Genomic DNA, 17,567 nt, shown 5'->3' with positions numbered 1-17,567 from the left:
AAACAAGAGAAAGAAAGGATCATGGGAGGTAAAATAGATCATTTTGATTCTATAAATTTAAGAGTTTTTGCACTTGGTACATGCTATATAACCAAAATGAGAAGAAATTTGTCTTTCTTGTTCTAGTTTACACACACACACACACACACACACACACACACACACACACACACACACCCTCCCCACATCCCTTATAACAGGGATAACGTGCAAATATGTTTAGCACAGCTTCCTATGTAAAACTGACCATCTTTTTTCTTTCCTGCCTTCTCAATAGGTGGGGGGAAGGCATCACATTTAAGGTTAGGGTGAGGGTTACTGGAATTAAAACAGATATGTTTTACTGAGGGATACATTCATTTAGTTTCCCTTTACTATGGATTCTCTGACACTCATTTCAGATTTTTCTTACCAAAATCCTTGCCAATATCACCACATTTCTGATGCTTCTCTCCAGCATTCTGTGATGGGAAACAGAGGACGGGCTGTAGCTGAGTACCTTCCCGTATTCATTATAATCATATTCTCCAATATGAGTTCTCTGTTGTTAATTTAGTTCTAGGCTAGAGGAAAATAACTTCTCACAAACACGTTTCTTTCCATTATGAATTCTCTAGGACATAAAAACTTATGTTCTCTGAAGGGTTCTGTACATTGAGTTTATTAATAATGTTTATCTTTCCAGTATGAATTTTCAAATGCTGTATAAAGTTACTTTCTTATGCATTTTCTGGTGCTGTCCAAGGTCTGGTCTCTGACTAAAGGACTGCTCACATTCAGTACACTACTAAGGTTTACCTCCACTATGAATCCTCTGATGCTGAGTAAACTGGGCGCTCAGGCGGAAGGCCTTCCCACATTCATTACATTTAAAAGGTTTCTCTCCAGTATGAATCATCTGGTGTCGGGTGAGTCCTGCCCTCAGACGGAAGGCCTTTCCACACTCACTGCATTCATAAGGCTTCTCTCCAGTGTGAACTGTTTGATGTCTGGTAACTTCCGCCCTTAGGCGGAAGGCCTTCCCACATTTGTTACACTCATAAGGTTTCTCACCTGTATGGATCATCTGGTGTCCAGCAAGGTGTACGCTTTGGCGAAAAGCCTTCCCACATTCATCACACTTATATGGTTTTTCTCCAGTATGAATTCTCTGATGTAGAGTAAGCTCTGTACTATGGTAAAAGGCCTTCCCACAGTCTTTACATTCATAAGTTTTCTCTCCAGTGTGAATTGTCTGATGGCGAATAAGATGAGCACTGAGGCGGAAGACCTTTCCACATTCATGACATTCATACGGTTTCTCTCCTGTATGAATTCTCTGATGTTGGGTAAGCTTTCCACTCACGTGGAAGGCCTTCCCACATTCATTACACTTATAAGGTTTTTCTCCTGTATGAATTCTCTGATGCCGAGCAAGCTGGGCGCTCAGTCGGAAGGCCTTTCCACAATCATTACATTCATACGGTTTCTCTCCAGTATGAATCCTCTGATGCTGAGTAAACTGGGAACTCAGAAGGAAGGCTTTCCCACATTCATTACATTCGTAAGGCTTCTCTCCAGTGTGAACTGTCTGATGTCGAGTAAGTTCTGCCCTTAGACGGAAGGCCTTCCCACATTCGTTACATTCATAAGGCTTCTCTCCAGTGTGAACTGTCTGATGTCGAGTCACTTCTGCCCTTAGACGGAAGGCCTTCCCACATTCATTACATTCATAAGGTTTCTCTCCAGTATGGATCATCTGATGTCCAATAAGGTGTACACTCTGGCGAAAGGCCTTCCCACATACATTACATTCATAAGGTTTCTCTCCAGTGTGAATCATCTGATGTCCAATAAGGTGCACACTTAGGCGGAAGCCCTTCCCACATTCATGACATTCATAAGGTTTCTCTCCAGTATGGATCATCTGATGTCCAATCAAGTGCACACTCTGACGAAAGGCCTTTCCACATATATTGCATTCGTAAGGTTTCTCACCAGTATGAATCATCTGATGTCCAATCAAGTGCACACTCTGACGAAAGGCCTTTCCACATACATTACATTCATAAGGTTTCTCACCAGTATGAATAGTCTGATGACGAGTAACTTCAGCCCTCAGGCGGAAGGCCTTCCCACATTCACTACATTTAAAAGGTTTCTCTCCAGTATGACTTTTCTGATGCCGAGTAAGCTTCCCAATCACAAGAAAGGTCTTCCCACACACATTACATTCATAAGGTTTCTCTGCAGAATGCAGTCTCTGAGGTGGTGAAAATTGTGAACTCAGGTGGATGACCTTCTCTAATTCATTACAGTTATAAGGTTTCCCTCCAGTATGATTTCTTTGGTGGTGATTTAGTTCTGTGATCTGGCAGAAGGACTTTCCACAGTCATGGCATTTGTAAGGTTTCTCTCTAGTATGAACTGTCTGGTGGCAAATAAGATGTGCGTTCTGATAGAAGACCTTCCCACATTTATTACATTCATAAGTTCTCTCCTCAGTATGAATCTCCTCATAGGAAGTAACAGAGGGATTGTCCTTAGGCAGTTTTCCACATTCACTATGAGTTCCTTTATATTCAATAACTTGTGGATTCTGGGAAAAAGCATTCTCATGCTCAGTGCATCGACAGGATTTCTTTCCAATATCTATTATTTGATGGGAATTAATTTGTGGGCTGGCTTTGTAGAAGTCTTTCCTGCTTTCTTTGTATTCACAGAGATTCTCTCCAGGGCATAGTTTATCATATTGGATACGTTCTAATTTGGAGCTCAAAGATCTCTCACTTTCATTGCACTTTGGGAATATTTTCTCTAAACAGATTCTGTTCCATTTATTTAGGTCTGGACATGGAGTGAAGTGCTTTTTCTGTGCATCACATGCACAAAGATTCTCTCCCACAGACACTTTGTGTTTTGAAAAAAGGACTGACCCCACATGGTGATTTCCTCCATACTTTCCACATTCGAGGCCTGTCAACTTATTGTGAATTTTTCTTGTGGTAATTCTGACATTACCAGAATGTGCCTCTTTCTTATTCTTCTGCATCTCTAACCTAGCCTCACGTTCCCAGACTTTTCTCAAGGAGGAGACACAGAAATCATGGCTTACTGATCTTTTATGGTATGATGATTCCACAGGAATTCCCTGATTTGGAGTTGACACCTTGACCTCAGGGCTACTCTCCCAATCTGGAAGAAATCAAAAATGTGAATATCCCCTGTATCCAAGTGCTATTCACTTAGGCCTGTCTTTTATCTGCACCAAAAAGAAACAGTGTCAAATGTTAAAGGGCAAAACAAATAATCCTATCACCTTATGGTTGTATGGTTATTTCTAGCAGATGAAAAACAACGATCTTATGATGTGGGGAAGTTACTGAGTTTCCTAAATGACAAAAGAAGTTGCTAGATGGCCAGCTGGATAGAGCCCTCAAGAAGGAATGGAGAAGACTCCTGAGTTAGGTGTGACCCAGGAAAACTCATTTAACTTCTTCATGTCCCAGTTCTCTCATCTACAAAAGGAGGAAGTTGATTCTCAAAAGCAATTTTAAAGGGTATAAATAAAGTGGCTAAAATTCCTATATCCCTTGACCCAGAGATTCATTTGTTAAGCTTGTGCTCAAAGGAAAGAGGGGCAAAGAGGAGAAAAAGGAGGAACATAAAATTACCGTGCTGTGATAAATGACAGACATCATGAATACAGAGAAATATAGAGACACGTACGTGAGCTGATACAGAGTGCAGTGATTCAAACCAATAAAATACATATAGATTTAGGGTTAGATTTGGAAGCAATGATGAAACCAATGGAAATGAAAAGGACAACCATCCCAAAACAATAAAAAAAAAAAGTTACCTAATGAATGTTGCCAAATTTCAAAGAAGCTTGAATACAATGTATATGTATGGATATATATATATATACATACATATGTTTGTCTTCATACACACACACACACACACACACACACACACACACACACACACACACACACACATATATATATATATATATATATATGAAGACAAACTTTTCCCCACTCCACTGTCTTTAATACTCGGTCTGTATTCATCTATTCATCCAGTGATCCCTACCCTCCCATCTGTTAATATAGCTAGAGCACTGCTATCATTTTTAAAAAATTCTAACCCTCTCTTTTCCTCAGGATCTTAACCTACACACCTCCTTTCTTAACAAAATTCCGAGACAAAGACATCTACATTAATTGTCTCCACTTTCACACCTCTTCCTCCTCCAAACCTTGCAATATGGATTTCAATCACACTCAACAAAACTTCTTATCCCATGATGACCAAAAAACTCTACTGTTATCATTGCCTCTAAAATATCTGAGCCTCCTGACCACCCTCATTTTAGTGTCTCTCATGGATTTTCTCTTCTTTTCCCTTCTTTATTAAAAGGGGATGTTATCAAGATCATCATCCCATCAAACACAGGAATAAGCCCTTCTTAGGACAGACTGCTCCAAGGTACTTCAGTCAAGGGAACCTGAACAAAACTCAATTCAAATGCTGCCTCTTTATTTGATCAATTTCTTGGGATACTGACTGATGGAGTAACCAAAGTTCCCCAAGCAGTATGTTCAGCGCAGGTACTGAAAAGACAAAAAGTCAAGTTCTTAACTTCAAAAGGGGGTAGGGAGAGTAGGGGGACAATGACATGTATGGATGTAAATAAATAATAAATACAAGTAGTCAAAACAACATCATTTCAGAATGCGGCCAGGTGGCAGAAAGGAGGAAGGATGGGGCCCAGCTGGTGGAAAAACATGGCAGCTCAGACACTGAGCTTTACCTGCCAGTCCTTCCTACTCTTCCTTCTGCCACTCTTCCTACAATAGGGCCATGTACATCCTCTCTATTTCCTGCAGGAACTGGTACTTCTCAGAGTGATGACCTATAGAAAATGAGAGCTAGGACAGGATCTATCAAACAATAGAAACTATTTAGGAGAGGGATGCCAAAACAGGGATGTTACAAACTTTAATTTCAGGAGAATCCAGTGACAAAAGAAGGAATAATTAGGTATGGGGAACATAAATCAAAGAAGAGAAGTCCAGAATAAACAAAAAGGGAAGATAACAAGAGAATCCTTTTTAAAAAGGAGAAAATGAAACTTTTAAAACTAATCCAAAAAAGTTGAAAAAGAACAGAGGAAGAAGTATTATACTAGACTCCTTACCTAAGAGATAAAAACAAAAAAGGGGGAATAGTTAGAGAAAAGGAAGAAAGGACTTAAGGAAAACTAAGAAAAGAAGGAAATGGAGAGAGATGATAGGAAAGAAGAAAATGAATTATCTGAAGAGACACTAAAAAAATTACTAAACCAACAAATAAATAACACTTCGAAATAAACACAAAAGAGGAGATGATAATACTTAGAGGAGAAAAAGATAAACTGGAAACCCCTTCTCCTACACACCCAAAAAACTATAAAAGTGATCCTATAATAAAGCTAAAAGATGGCTCTTTGAAAAGATAAAATTAATGAACCTTTGGATGATCTGATTAAAGAGCTCAGAAAATCAAATCAACCAACTAGCGAATAAAGAAAGTGAAAATCATGACAAAACAAGAATAATTGGTATGCTAACAAAATTGAGATTAAAAAAGAGAAATAAAAGGACACCCTCAAAAATATGAAATAGCCAAACTATAAAACCAAATAGATGCTTTAAATAATGCCATCTCAGAAAAGGAAATAGAAGCAGCTGCAAAGAAAATAGCAAAGAAAAACTTTCTGGTCTTGAAGGATTTTCAGGAGAATTCTATCAAACTTTTAAAGAACAATAACATCAATACAAATTATTCTCAAAAACACCCTACTAGGTGCTCTTTCTGAGACACATATATACTACATGATACATACATGGAATTAAACTAAGGAAGAATTGCGCACAGAACTAAAAACCAGTATTATTAATATCCTCCAACAACTTTAAATCAAATCCTGTCAGAATATACTAATTCATCCAAGAATCCATCCTTTATGACCAATCTGAATATATAACAAAGATACAAGGATGGTTCAACATTAGGAAAACAATCAGTGTAATCCTGTTAGAAATAACATGATTTCAGTAGATATGGGAAAAGTCTTTGATAAAGTATAATACTTATTATAAAAAAAAACCCAACAGGCATTGAGTCACCTTAAAGAGTGTTATGATACTTAAAAAAAAAGTCAGGAAAAGTATTTATCTAAAACCAAAGCAAGTATGGTAATCAATGGGGATACAACGGATGTCAAACTCCCCATGACCCCATTGGGGGTTTTCTTGGCAAAGATGCTGGAGTGGTTCACCATGTCCTTCCCCAGCTCCTTTTACAGCTGAGGAAACTAAGGCAAACAAGGTAAGGGACTGGGCCAGCATCACACAGACAGTGAGCATTTGAGGCTACATGGGAGCTCAGGAAGAGCGATGTTTCTGACACCAGGCTATGCCCTCATTCACTTCAGGCACTACCTAATGCACCACACGCTAGAAGCTTCCCAATAAACAAGTAAAGCGCTCTCTCAACTACTATTTGATACAGTTCTAGAAATGTCTCAATAGCTTCAGAGAAAGAGCTTAAAAGGGGTAAAGATGAATAAAGAGGAGACAAAAACTATTTGCCCATGGTTTACCTGGAAAATGTTAGGGAACTGGCAAAGACACCGAGATACTCGATGGTTTCAGTAGCTCTCCAGGCTAGACAGCAAATCCATAAAGATCAAAAGCATTTCTACACAAAAACAAAATTCAAGAGGCCCTAAAATAAAGAGAAATTCCACTACAAATAATGACAAAATGCATACAATGATTGGGAATCAATACACTAAAGCACCCAAAATACCTGTATACATTCCACTACAAAGTAATCTTTAAAGAAATAAAGGAAAACTTAAAAAGCTGAAGGAATAGTCAGGGCACATGTCTGGGCCATGCCAATATAATAAAAATGACAGAACTACCAAAGTTCATCTATAGTTTACATGTTATGCCAATCAAATTATCAAAGGTATATTTTATACCATTCAATAAAATAATAAAATTCAATGAAAAAAATAAAAGGACTAAGATATCAAGAGAAATAATGAAAAGAGGTAGATATAAAGAAAGAAGAGCAGTTCTCAAACTCAAACAGCATGATAAAAACCTCAAGAATCAAAGCTACCTGGGATTGGCTTAGAAATAGAGGGACAGATGAACAGAACACACTAGACAAGGAAGAATCAGAGACAACAGAAGTCAACAAACCGGTGTTTGTTAAACCTGAAAACATATATTAAGAAAAGACCTAATTTATAACAACTGCTGGGAAAATTAAAGAGCAGTCTGGCAGAAATTTGGCTTAGACTTGCACTATTTTGCATAATATACTTTAAATGTGCATTTTAAGATTAAATATCATAGTATTTAAAAATTAGAAGAGACTATATAATTTTCACATACCTTTCATATCTATGAGCAGGAGATATATTCTTAACCAAACAAGGGAGTAAATGAATGAGCACATTAAGTATTTATTAGGTGCTAACTATGTACAAAGCACCATGACAGTCTCTGATCTCAAAGACTTCACATTTTAAAGGGGGAGATGACACATATGGAAGGTTTCAGTCACAAGTAGGATGGATATTACAACTGCAAATGATGAAATACCTAACTCTGATTACATAAAACTGAAAATCTGCACAAGCATAATTAATGCACTTATGATGAGGGAAATGTTCTACTGAAAAAAAAAACAACTTTATATCAAATTTCCCTGGTAAACCTAAAAGATATAGAAAAAATTAGTGGGAAAGTATTTTTATTCATATATGTATACATACTTATTCATATGGGTGTATATATGCATAGATGTTGCTACATGTATATAGTTATACATGCAGAACTAAAAGTTGTTCCCCACTAGATAACTGGTCAAAGGACATACAGAAGCAGTTCCACAAGGAAGAACTGCAAGTTATTAACGACATCATGAACAAATGTCCCAAATCACTAATAATAAAAAATGCAAATTAAAACAACTGTGCCATGAGGTCTCACTTCACACCCCAGGAAGTGGCAAAAATGGGAATTGTTGATGTTGATGGGTTTGTGGGAAGACAGGCTCATGCATTGCTGGTGGAGCTGTGAAATGTTACCACCACTGTGGAAAGCAATTTGGAATTATGCAAACAAAGTGACTGAAGTATCCATGTCCTTGGACCCAGAGATTCCACTTAGTGGAAGCCATTTGATAAGAACAAAGTTGCCAGGCACAACAAAATAGTTACAGTAGCACTTTTGGCAACAGCAATGAATTAGAAACAATGTAGAGTCCCAAGGATGGGGGAACAGCTAAATAAACTCTCATATGAGAATATATTGTAATATTACTGCACTGTACTGGAACAGTCAATGGGATGAATACAGAGAAGCGTGGAAAGGTTCCTATGAACTGATGCCTAACGAAGTAAACAGAGCCAAGAAAACAACAGGTACGACAACCACAACACCACGAAGAAAGATGAAGACGATGCTTTGTGACTTTAAAGAACAAGCGTGGCTCCAAGGAAGAGAGGTGAGAAGCCCCTCTATCCCTCTGTGGAAGTCGGAGGTCTAGAAGTCCTCTACGTTGAACATACTTTGAGAAATTTCCAATGTGTTCATCAGTTTGGCGGATATTGCCTCTTACTTTACTTTTTTTTGGCTTTAAAAAACTACTATTTCTTCCATGAGATGGTTCTTTTGGAAGGGAAGGGAAGCTGGCAAGAAATAATGGTGGTAAAAACAAAAGACATCCATAAAACTTATTTTTAAAAAATTCAAATTAATGTTATAAACTTACAAAGAAAAAGCCTAGTTCTAAAATAACCAAGAAAAGGCCTGGCTCCAAAGCATGCCCACCCCAAGGGGTGAGAGGCCTCTGAGTACCACGCGTTACAAACATTTACAGACCAGTTACGTAGGGCTGTTTCCTTTGTGCTTTTTGTATATGAGATGACTCTCCCAAAGGGTCAGAGGAATAACTGGGGCAAATAGAATGATGTTATGAGAAGGACATTAATAGACCCTTAGCAAGAAGAGGAAAAAAATAAGAGGCTATTGCCGTATAATGACCAATGCTCATGTCGAAAAGGACTGAGGAGAATCTCAACAGAGAATGGCGGCCTTTGTGGGTGTGCAGGGTAGCTTTTCGGGACTCCTTCTTCCTCTTAAAAAACTATTCTTTGTCAGAGGTACCCTTTGGGAGACAAGACAGGCTGGAAACGCAGCAAAGCCTCCTCTTGCAGAGAAGTACGTCCCAGAGGTGGATATCCAAGACATGTCCAAAACACAACTCATTCGCTTCCCTTCCTGTCTCTGGCACCTGGGCATTGGCCTCCACCCCTTCTTCTCCCTCCATGTCTGGCTGCTGTTTTACCTCTTTATCTCCTTCTTCTGACTCCTTCTCAGCCCTCACAGATACAACCTCGGCTCAGGCCCTCATTGCCTCTCACTCAGGGGTCTCCCTGCCCTGAGATTCCCACCACAACAATCCCTTCTGACTTGCCCTAAATTCAGATCTGCCCATCTCACTCTAACCCCCAAGGACTCCTTATCATCTCTAGACTCAATTATAAACTCCTCTGTTTGGCTTATAAAGCCTTTCAAAGCAGGTTGGACATCACAAGCTGGCCATCTTTCTGCTCTACACAACACCCAGTCTCACATCACAGGAATGGATTCTTGTTCCAAAATATGACATGAAAAAAATTTCTGAAAAGAAAAAAATCCTTATCAGAAAGAGAACTGCAAGTGATTTACAGTGAATATGGCAGGAGTAGATACTACATTAGGTCCCACAACTAAGAAAGAAAACAAAGTGGTACATCATTAAATACAGAGACAGAACCAAGAGCTTGGAAGAGAGGTGAAGCAGAGGATGGGCAGTAATAACTTGCAGGGGAGAAAGAAAGAAATAGAGACAGACAGGAAGAACAGATAGGATAAGGAAGGGGATGGAGGACTGGATTTAAGTCTTGGCTCTGACATTTACTATTCACCAGTATAATCTCGGCTAAATCACTACATTCTCTGAGTCTCAGTTTTCCTAATCTGTACAATGTGGACATTAGACTGGAGGACCTACATCAAGTCTGCACAACCTGTGACCTGTGGGCTGCTTATGGTCCTTGGGCTGCTTGCAGCATGCCAAAGGATTTCCTCTACTTACAAAGGATATTTTCCTCTACGTTTTTTGCTGGCTGCCCAAAATCCTTTGGTATGCAGTCCATGGGCAGGCCTGGTCTAAATCTATGACCCTGTGCTCTATTCCCTACTGTAGCTACCATTTTTTTTCTGAGGCTGAGTCAAGAATTGAGGAACCAAATTTTTCCTGGGAAAAAACCAGGCTCCCTGAAGGAGCTGATCCTATAGAGCCTTAGCTCTTCTCCAAGGCCAGGGATCTTAAAGGATGGCTCCCTATCCCGCATTTTTTTTTAAAGATTGTGAAGTGCCTTACCTTATATATTATCTTATTTTAGCCTCAAAACAACTCTGGAAAATAGGTATTATCATCGTCCCCATTTTCCCCTTTTTTCTGATTTTTTTTAGATTAATTTATTTTTAGTTTTCAACATCATTTCCACAAGATATCAAGTTCCAAATTTTCTCCCCACCTCCCCTCCCCCACCCCAAGACAGAGCACATTCTGATTACCTCTTCCCCCAATCTGCTCTCCCTTTTTGTAACCCCTTCTATCACTCCTTCCCTTCTTTTATCCCCTACCCCTCTATTTTCTTGTAGGGCAAGATAGATTTCTATATCCCATTGCCTGAATGTCTTATTTCCCAGTTGCATGTAAAAACAATTTTTAACATTCATTTTTAAAACTTTGAGTTGCAACTTCTATCCCTTCCTCCTTTCCCATTCATCCCAATAGAGAAGGTAAGCAATTCAAATACATTATATATGTGTAGTCATGCAAAACACTTCCATAATACTCATGTTGTGAGAGACTAATTATATTTCCCTCCATCCTATCCTGCTCCCCATGTATTCTATTCTTCTTTCACCTTGTCCCTCCTCAAAAGTATTTACTTCTAATTACCCCTTCCCATTTGCCCTCCCTTCTGTCAACCTCCTTATCCTCTTCTCCCTTACTTTCCTGTAGTGTAAGATAGATTTTCATACTCAATTGAGTGTGCATGTTATTCCCTCCTTAAGTCAAATCCAATGAAAGTAAGGTTCCCTATTTCCCTCTCACCTCTCCCCTCTTCTCTTCCATTGTAAAAGCTTTTTCTTGTCTCTTTTATGTGAGAGAAAGTTTACCCCATTCTATTTCTCCCTTTCTCCTCCCAATATATTCCTCTCTCTCACCCTTCAATTTTATTTTTTTTAGATATCATCCCTATATATAATTATATATATAATCCCATAGAATTTGGTTAGTTGGAGGGATTATATATATAATCCCTCCAACTACCCTAATGTAGGAATGTAAACAGTTCAACAGTCGCTTATATTTTCTCTTTCCTGTTTACCTTTCCAAGCTTCTTTTGATTCTTGCATTGGAAAGTCAAATTTTCTATTCAGCTCTGGTCTTTTCAACAAGAATGCTTAGAAGTCCTCTATTTCATTCAAATACTATTTTGTCCCTGAAAGATTATACTCAGTTTTGCTAGGTAGGTGATTCTTGGTTTTAATCCTAGCTCCTTTGACCTTTGGAATATCATAGTCCAAGCCCTTCAATCCCTTAATGCAAAAGCTACTAAATCTTGTGTTTTCCTAATTGTGTTTCCACAATACTCAAATTGCTTCTTTCTGGCTACTTGCAATATTTTCTCTTTGACCTAGGAACTTTGGAATTTGGCTACAATATTCCTAGGAGTTTTCCTTTTGGGATCTCTTTCAGGAGGCCATCAGTGGATTCTTTCAACATCTACTAGAATATCAGGGCAGTTTTCCTTGATAATGTCCTTAAAGATGACATCTAGCATCTTTTTTTTGATCATGGCTTTCAGGTAGTATAGTAATTTTAAAATTATCTCTCCTGGATCTGTTTTCCAGGTAAGTTGTTTTTCCAATGAGAAATTCCACAGTGTTCTATTTTTTCATTCTTTTGGTTTTACTTTATGATTTTTTGGTTTTTCATAAAGTCCTTAGCTTCCATCTGCTCATTTCCAATTTTTAAGGACTTATTTTCTTCAGTGAGCTTTTAGACCTCCTTTTCCATCTGGCCAATTCTGCTTTTTAAGGCTTTCTTCTCCTCACTGGCTTTTTGGATATCTTTGGTCATTTGGGTTAGTCTATTTTTTAAGGTGTTATTTTCTTCAGTATTTTTGGGTCCCCTTTAGCAGTTGACTCATTTTTCATGATTTTCTTAAATTACTCTCATTTAGGGTTCTCTTACTTGATTTTCAAAAGCCTTTTGGAGCTCTTCCATGGCCTGAGACTAACTCATATTTTTCTTGGAGGCTTTGGATGTAAGGAGCTTTGACCTTGTGGACTTCTGTTTGTCTGTTTTGATCATCCTTGTGACCAAAGCAAGATTCTATAGCCTGATTCTTTTTCTGGTCTTTGCTCATTTCCCCTGCCATTTACTTGACTTTTCAGGTCTTTGTCAAGGTATTTCTCAGCTTCCAGTGAGGGGTGGGAGGTGTACCGTCAGCCACTCCATCCCCTTACAATCTGTGAGCCTAGTGCTCCAGAAACACCCTCTGCCACTGCTGCTGCTGCAACTACTGCAGGCTCTTCTGCCCCTTCTGCTGCCCCAAGCCTGGGACCAGACCAAAATACTCTCCCACACCACCAAGGTGTCCTCAGCCCTTGCTGTCAAGAACTCTGGAAAGCACCACAGCTGACACGAATTCAGTATTCAGTCCCCTGGAGGTCTCTCAGGTCCTGCTTGTGCCTGCATGGCTCATGCTAGACAATGCTCTTCTCCCAACCTGGTTCAACAGATGCTGTCGACCTTCCAGGCTGTCTTGGGCTGGAGAGATGCTTCACACCATCATCTTGTGGGCTCTGCAGCTCCTGAACCTGTCCAGAGTCATCCTCTACAGGCATTTAGGGGGTCTTGGAGGAGAGCTCAAGCAAGTCCCAGCTTCTGCTCTATCATCTTGGCTCTGCCTATTCCGTTGTCCAACATTTAAAAATTTATCCTGTGCTAAGTGACACAGTAGGTACAGAGTTCTGGTCCTGAGACAGGAAGACCCAAATTCAAATCCAGCATCAGACATTACTAGCTGTCTAACCCTGGGCAAGAGATTTAACCTCCATCAGTGTGGGAACATAACTGCATCTCCCACAATTGTTGTGGTGATCAGAATAACATTAATACCTACAAAGTGCTTTAAAAGCCTTAAAAAACACTATGTAAAAGCTGACTATCGTTACTATCACTAAGGACACAAAGAACTGTTTTTGCAATGACTAATCACTCACCTGCACAGCTGCCTCCTGGGACTTCTCTCTCAGGTGTCCAAGGTGCTTCCCCTTGCTCCAAATGATGGATCACATCTGGCTTGGAAGCTGCAAGTCCTGTTCATTGGAAATGAAAAAGTGCTGGGGACAGAGAGCCCTTGCTGAACAAAGTGAGATCCAGCCCATCTGAACCAAGGTGGGCTTGCTTGAAAGGTCCAGATTACCACCCAGGCCCACTGAAGAAGGCTCTGCACTATATCCCTAGGAATTATGGGGAATTGGCCTTGTGCCCTTTAAGGGGCAGGACTCTTGCCTCATGTTCATCTTCACATTGGGACTTTGGGGGACAATCTTGGACCTGAGTAAACAGAATGGGGGAACCAGAACCTCAGAGATAACACTATCAAGCTCCCAGTTTCTTTCAGGGGCAGCCCCTGTATCTTTCTCTCTTTGCATCCCCAGTGTCTGGAGAAGAGGAGATGCACCTTTCCCCTGGGGGCTAGAGGTGCTGGGTGGGTGGCACAAGGTAAGCCAGACAGTAACACCTCAAGAACTGTTCCTCACCCAGGCAGATCAGGTTCTCGTAGTTCTCCAGCATGACCTCCCTGTAGAGCTCCTTCTGGGAAGGGTCCAGGTGCCCCCATTCTTCCCAGGTGAAGTCAACAGCCACATCCCTAAATGTCACTGATTCCTGAAACACCAAATGCACATCCACTTACCAAGAGACCACTCCTCTGATAGAATTCAAGAAGGAGCAGAGCTGGCAGAAACTGCAGAAGGTCCTCCTAGTGGTGCTGAGCCTTCAGTGTGCCCAAGTTGGTAACAAGTCAAATAAGAAAAAGAGTCATCTGAAATTACCCAGTGTGCCAGAGAGAGCTGAAAGGCCTGAGCTCACAGCCCACTTCACCTCTGCCCCAGGCCTGTAAGATGAGGGAGGCAGACCATCTAAGAAGCTGTGGTCTTGGTCCTGAGCACATCAAAGTGGGCAGACAGGATAAGCCTTCCTTTTTCCTGGAAGTCCCTTTGTCTTGGAGTCTGTTTTCTTCAGGAAGTGCACACGCTGTTTCTCCATGTCTCTTGCTGAACTGCCCCTGAGGCTTCTGGGCAGCATTTCTACATCTATCAATAGGGCCCTTTTCTTGTTTTGTTTTTTTGGTCGAGGTAGAAGGGCTTTCTTCAATCTATCTGTTGATTCCTTGCATTGCTTCCTTTGAGGTCTGCCTGCTTCTATCTGCTGGGGAAGGAGCCAGTTATGAAGGTAAGAAAGGCTGAGTGCCAAACACCAAGGTGCAAGACTGATTTCCAGGCCCTGCTTCCCCTATTGTACCAATCTTCCTCTTGCCATACAGGTCAAGTGCACAAGTGATCATTATTTCTCTTTGAGTTCTTCAGTTGCCCCCGTCTATAACTTTTCATCTTAGAAAGCTAGGGGTTGTGAAAAGTCCTCAGCATTCCTTAACCCAAAAGGGAGAAGCTACTAGAATCATCGAATCATAGGTCCCTCAGTCCAACTTTCTGGCTTTACAGATGAGGCAACTGAGAATACTCACTCACTGGAGGTCACAGGAATTTCACAGAACAACCTGATCTAAGACACTAATCCTACAGAGGTCCCCCAGGTAAGTGTGCACAGAGTCTATGTGTGAAGGCTCCCAATGAGGGAGACTATATTTACTTCCCTCTAGGGCCTCCTTCAAACACTTGGAGACAATTCTGGTCTTCCACATGTCTGTTCCAGTAAACCAGCTTCCTTCAAGCCTGGGAGATGACATCATGTTCCCCTCCTATCTAGGGTGAGTTAAAGACTTTAGTCTGAATGCAAACTTTCCATCTCCCAAGTCATTTCCTTTCTGGGAACAACAAACAGCTGCCTTTATGAGAAAATGTCACTGCTAAAAGGGAGTCTCTGGAGGTGAGCTGACCCCAGGACAAAGCTGTGGCTTTTCCCTCCTTCCCAGGCATAAGGTAGCAGAAGCTTTGGGCTTCTGGAGAGATCACAATCAGCCTGTGTGGAAGTCAGATGGGTAAGAACCTCAGTGTTCTGGCCCTGCCAAGCTGTCCACTCCTCAAGGTTTCTGTCACTTCCAGCACCTCAATATTTTCATCCATAGAAATGGGGGCAGCAGTCCTTAGAAGGCTTACTAGGTTTTCTGAACAAAGTATGTTGTAGACCTGAAAGCTTTCCTTCTGTGCCTTCCTTCAGCATTTCTGGTCACACACTTAGCACTGAGAATACAGGCCCAGGCCCCTTGCAAATCAGTGGATGAGGGGGTGACTGTGAGAGGGAAGTCTCTCCCGTAGGAAGGCAGACAAGGCAGTCACTGAAAGGAGCTACCTTTGGAGGCCACAGACCTGGATCCAAAACTCAGCTCAGCTCTTCTCTAGCTGGGCAGCTTTTGGCAAAGAGCACTTGGCCTGGCACCAAGTAAGAACTGGATAAATTCTGTGACGGGTCCAGTTCCTTCCCCTATGTGAGTGCCTTGTGGACAGAGATGCCATTCCAGGAAACAGCAACTTCCCACTCACCTGGGGGGCCTTGGCTGTCAGGAGCACAGGGGCCATTCCTGCCTCTCCAGGAGGGGCAGAGCGCTCAGGAGGCAGATCTGGGGAGGAAAGGGGAGCCATCAGAGGGCAAAGAAAGCCCGGCAGGTGCCTGGAACACTTCTGCCCCTGCCCCCCTCATTCACTGCCCGCTAAGGATGGGGGAGAGGCCACCTGGGGCACAGGACCTAGGGCAGCCTCAGAGCCAGGGAGACCTGGCGGTGACACCTGGGCAAGTCCTTGAACCTGTGTGAGACTGGGGGGCCCAAAGAGGGAAGGGAAACCTGGTCCTGGGACCACAGGGTCTCCGAGGGTGGGGGGAACAGGAGGGGGAGGGGGCACCAAGAAGAAGGAGAGAAGGAAGGGAAAGGATGGGAGGGAAGGGGTGAAAAGTATAGGGAGGAGGAAGAGTGAGGAAGAGGAGGGTGCGGAGGAGCAGGGAAAAGGAGAAGGGGGAGCGGGCGCAAAGAGCACGGGCAGGAGGAGGGAAAGGGGATGACAATTAGAGAGGAAAGAGGAAGGGAGAGGAGGAGGGCAGCCCCGGTGGCACCTCGGGGAGAGGGGGAAGGTCCCTGTGACCGTTAGCCCCCGAGCCGAAGTCGGTGACGTCAGGATGCCCTTCCACGGTCCCGTGCCCACGCGCCCACGCGCCCACGCGCCCGCGGCAGCCGCTGGAGGAAGCGGAAGTGCCCCCGGGAGCGCGCGCCCGAGCCCAGTGGGTGGAGACCCCCAGGGAGGGAGGCCCTAAGACGCCCCCTGGCAGAGGGAGCAGAGGCGGAGCCTGACTGTACCCCCCCGCCCGCTGCCGGGATGCTCCACGCGGGGGCGGCCGCGAGGCTGGGGGGGGGGGGGGGGGCACGTGTTGGACAGAGCCCTTCCAGGGGCTCCCTGCACGGAGAGGTGTAGACGTGGTGAGGGCCCCAGAGCCCAGCCCCAGCAAGCCCCGCAGCCCAGCGCCTGCCCACCCCGCCCAGGCTCCCAGCCATGGGTCAGTGCCAGAGACTGGCATCCTTCACGTGCAGATGCGGTCAAGGACATCTGCACCCTGCGGACGCCGCTGGGACTGCCCCATTAATATGGGAGAAGCCCAGTCCTTAGGGCACTGTGGGGCCCCTTCAGGTGGGCCCCGCTCTTCCTCCCTAAACTTTTCAGAGGACCACCAAGGGAGAGGTGTTTACTCCTCTCATGGCCTGGGATCTGGTCTGTGAGCCACCACCAGCACTCTTGAGACTTCCCCCCGCTGTCACCAGTGCTCCCACCCCACCCAGGGCTGCACCCCAGATCAGCCACTGGATTCCCCCACCATCTGCAGGCCAAGAGCTCCTGAGGCAGCTGCTGCTGTAGCAGTCGCTGCTGCCAACCACACTGGGACGGTGGCTCTTTCACTCAGGTGAGAGACCTTTCCCACTGACCTAAACTGTCTTTGGTGTTTCTGGGCTGAGAAGCCTGAAACTGCTCCAGCTGCCAGTGATTCCATGTCCTAAGGCCCTATGTGCTGGTCCACGTGGGACTGCACCCTGCTCCCAGCCCAGTGTGGTAGACCCTTCCTTTCAGTCTTCCAGATTGTCTTGGGCTGGAAATTTGCTTCAGTCTGTCATTTTGTGGCTTTTGCTGCTCTAAAATATGTTTATAGTCATTTTT

General features: G+C 42.8%; 1 protein-coding gene across 1 annotated transcript; it reads right to left on the bottom strand.

The window, feature by feature from the left end:
• Positions 1-645: 645 nt before the first annotated feature.
• LOC140510426 (uncharacterized) lies at positions 646-16,470 on the bottom strand. The gene is made up of 4 exons (XM_072619071.1): positions 15,912-16,470; positions 13,950-14,076; positions 13,407-13,502; positions 646-3,174 (listed from the first exon to the last, which is right to left on the bottom strand). Exons 1-4 carry the CDS (start codon positions 16,008-16,010, stop codon positions 788-790), a joined length of 2,709 nt encoding a protein of 902 aa, XP_072475172.1. The 5' UTR covers positions 16,011-16,470; the 3' UTR covers positions 646-787.
• Positions 16,471-17,567: the final 1,097 nt, after the last annotated feature.

Source organism: Notamacropus eugenii, chromosome 6 (assembly GCF_028372415.1).
Source record: "Notamacropus eugenii isolate mMacEug1 chromosome 6, mMacEug1.pri_v2, whole genome shotgun sequence".
NCBI lineage: Eukaryota > Metazoa > Chordata > Mammalia > Diprotodontia > Macropodidae > Notamacropus > Notamacropus eugenii.
Note: the sequence above shows the minus strand (reverse complement) of the source record. Positions and strands in the feature narration are given on the sequence as shown.

What these genes read in the sequence shown, in the direction of transcription:
- LOC140510426 (XM_072619071.1), bottom strand. Translation starts at nt 16,010, where the DNA reads ATGGCTCCCCTTTCCTCCCCAGATCTGCCTCCTGAGCGCTCTGCCCCT. An exon ending in TGACAGCCAAGGCCCCCCAG is followed by an intron (nt 14,077 to 15,911) that starts GTGAGTGGGAAG and finishes TTGGTGTTTCAG; the next exon opens with GAATCAGTGACATTTAGGGA. An exon ending in CGAGAACCTGATCTGCCTGG is followed by an intron (nt 13,503 to 13,949) that starts GTGAGGAACAGT and finishes TCCAATGAACAG; the next exon opens with GACTTGCAGCTTCCAAGCCA.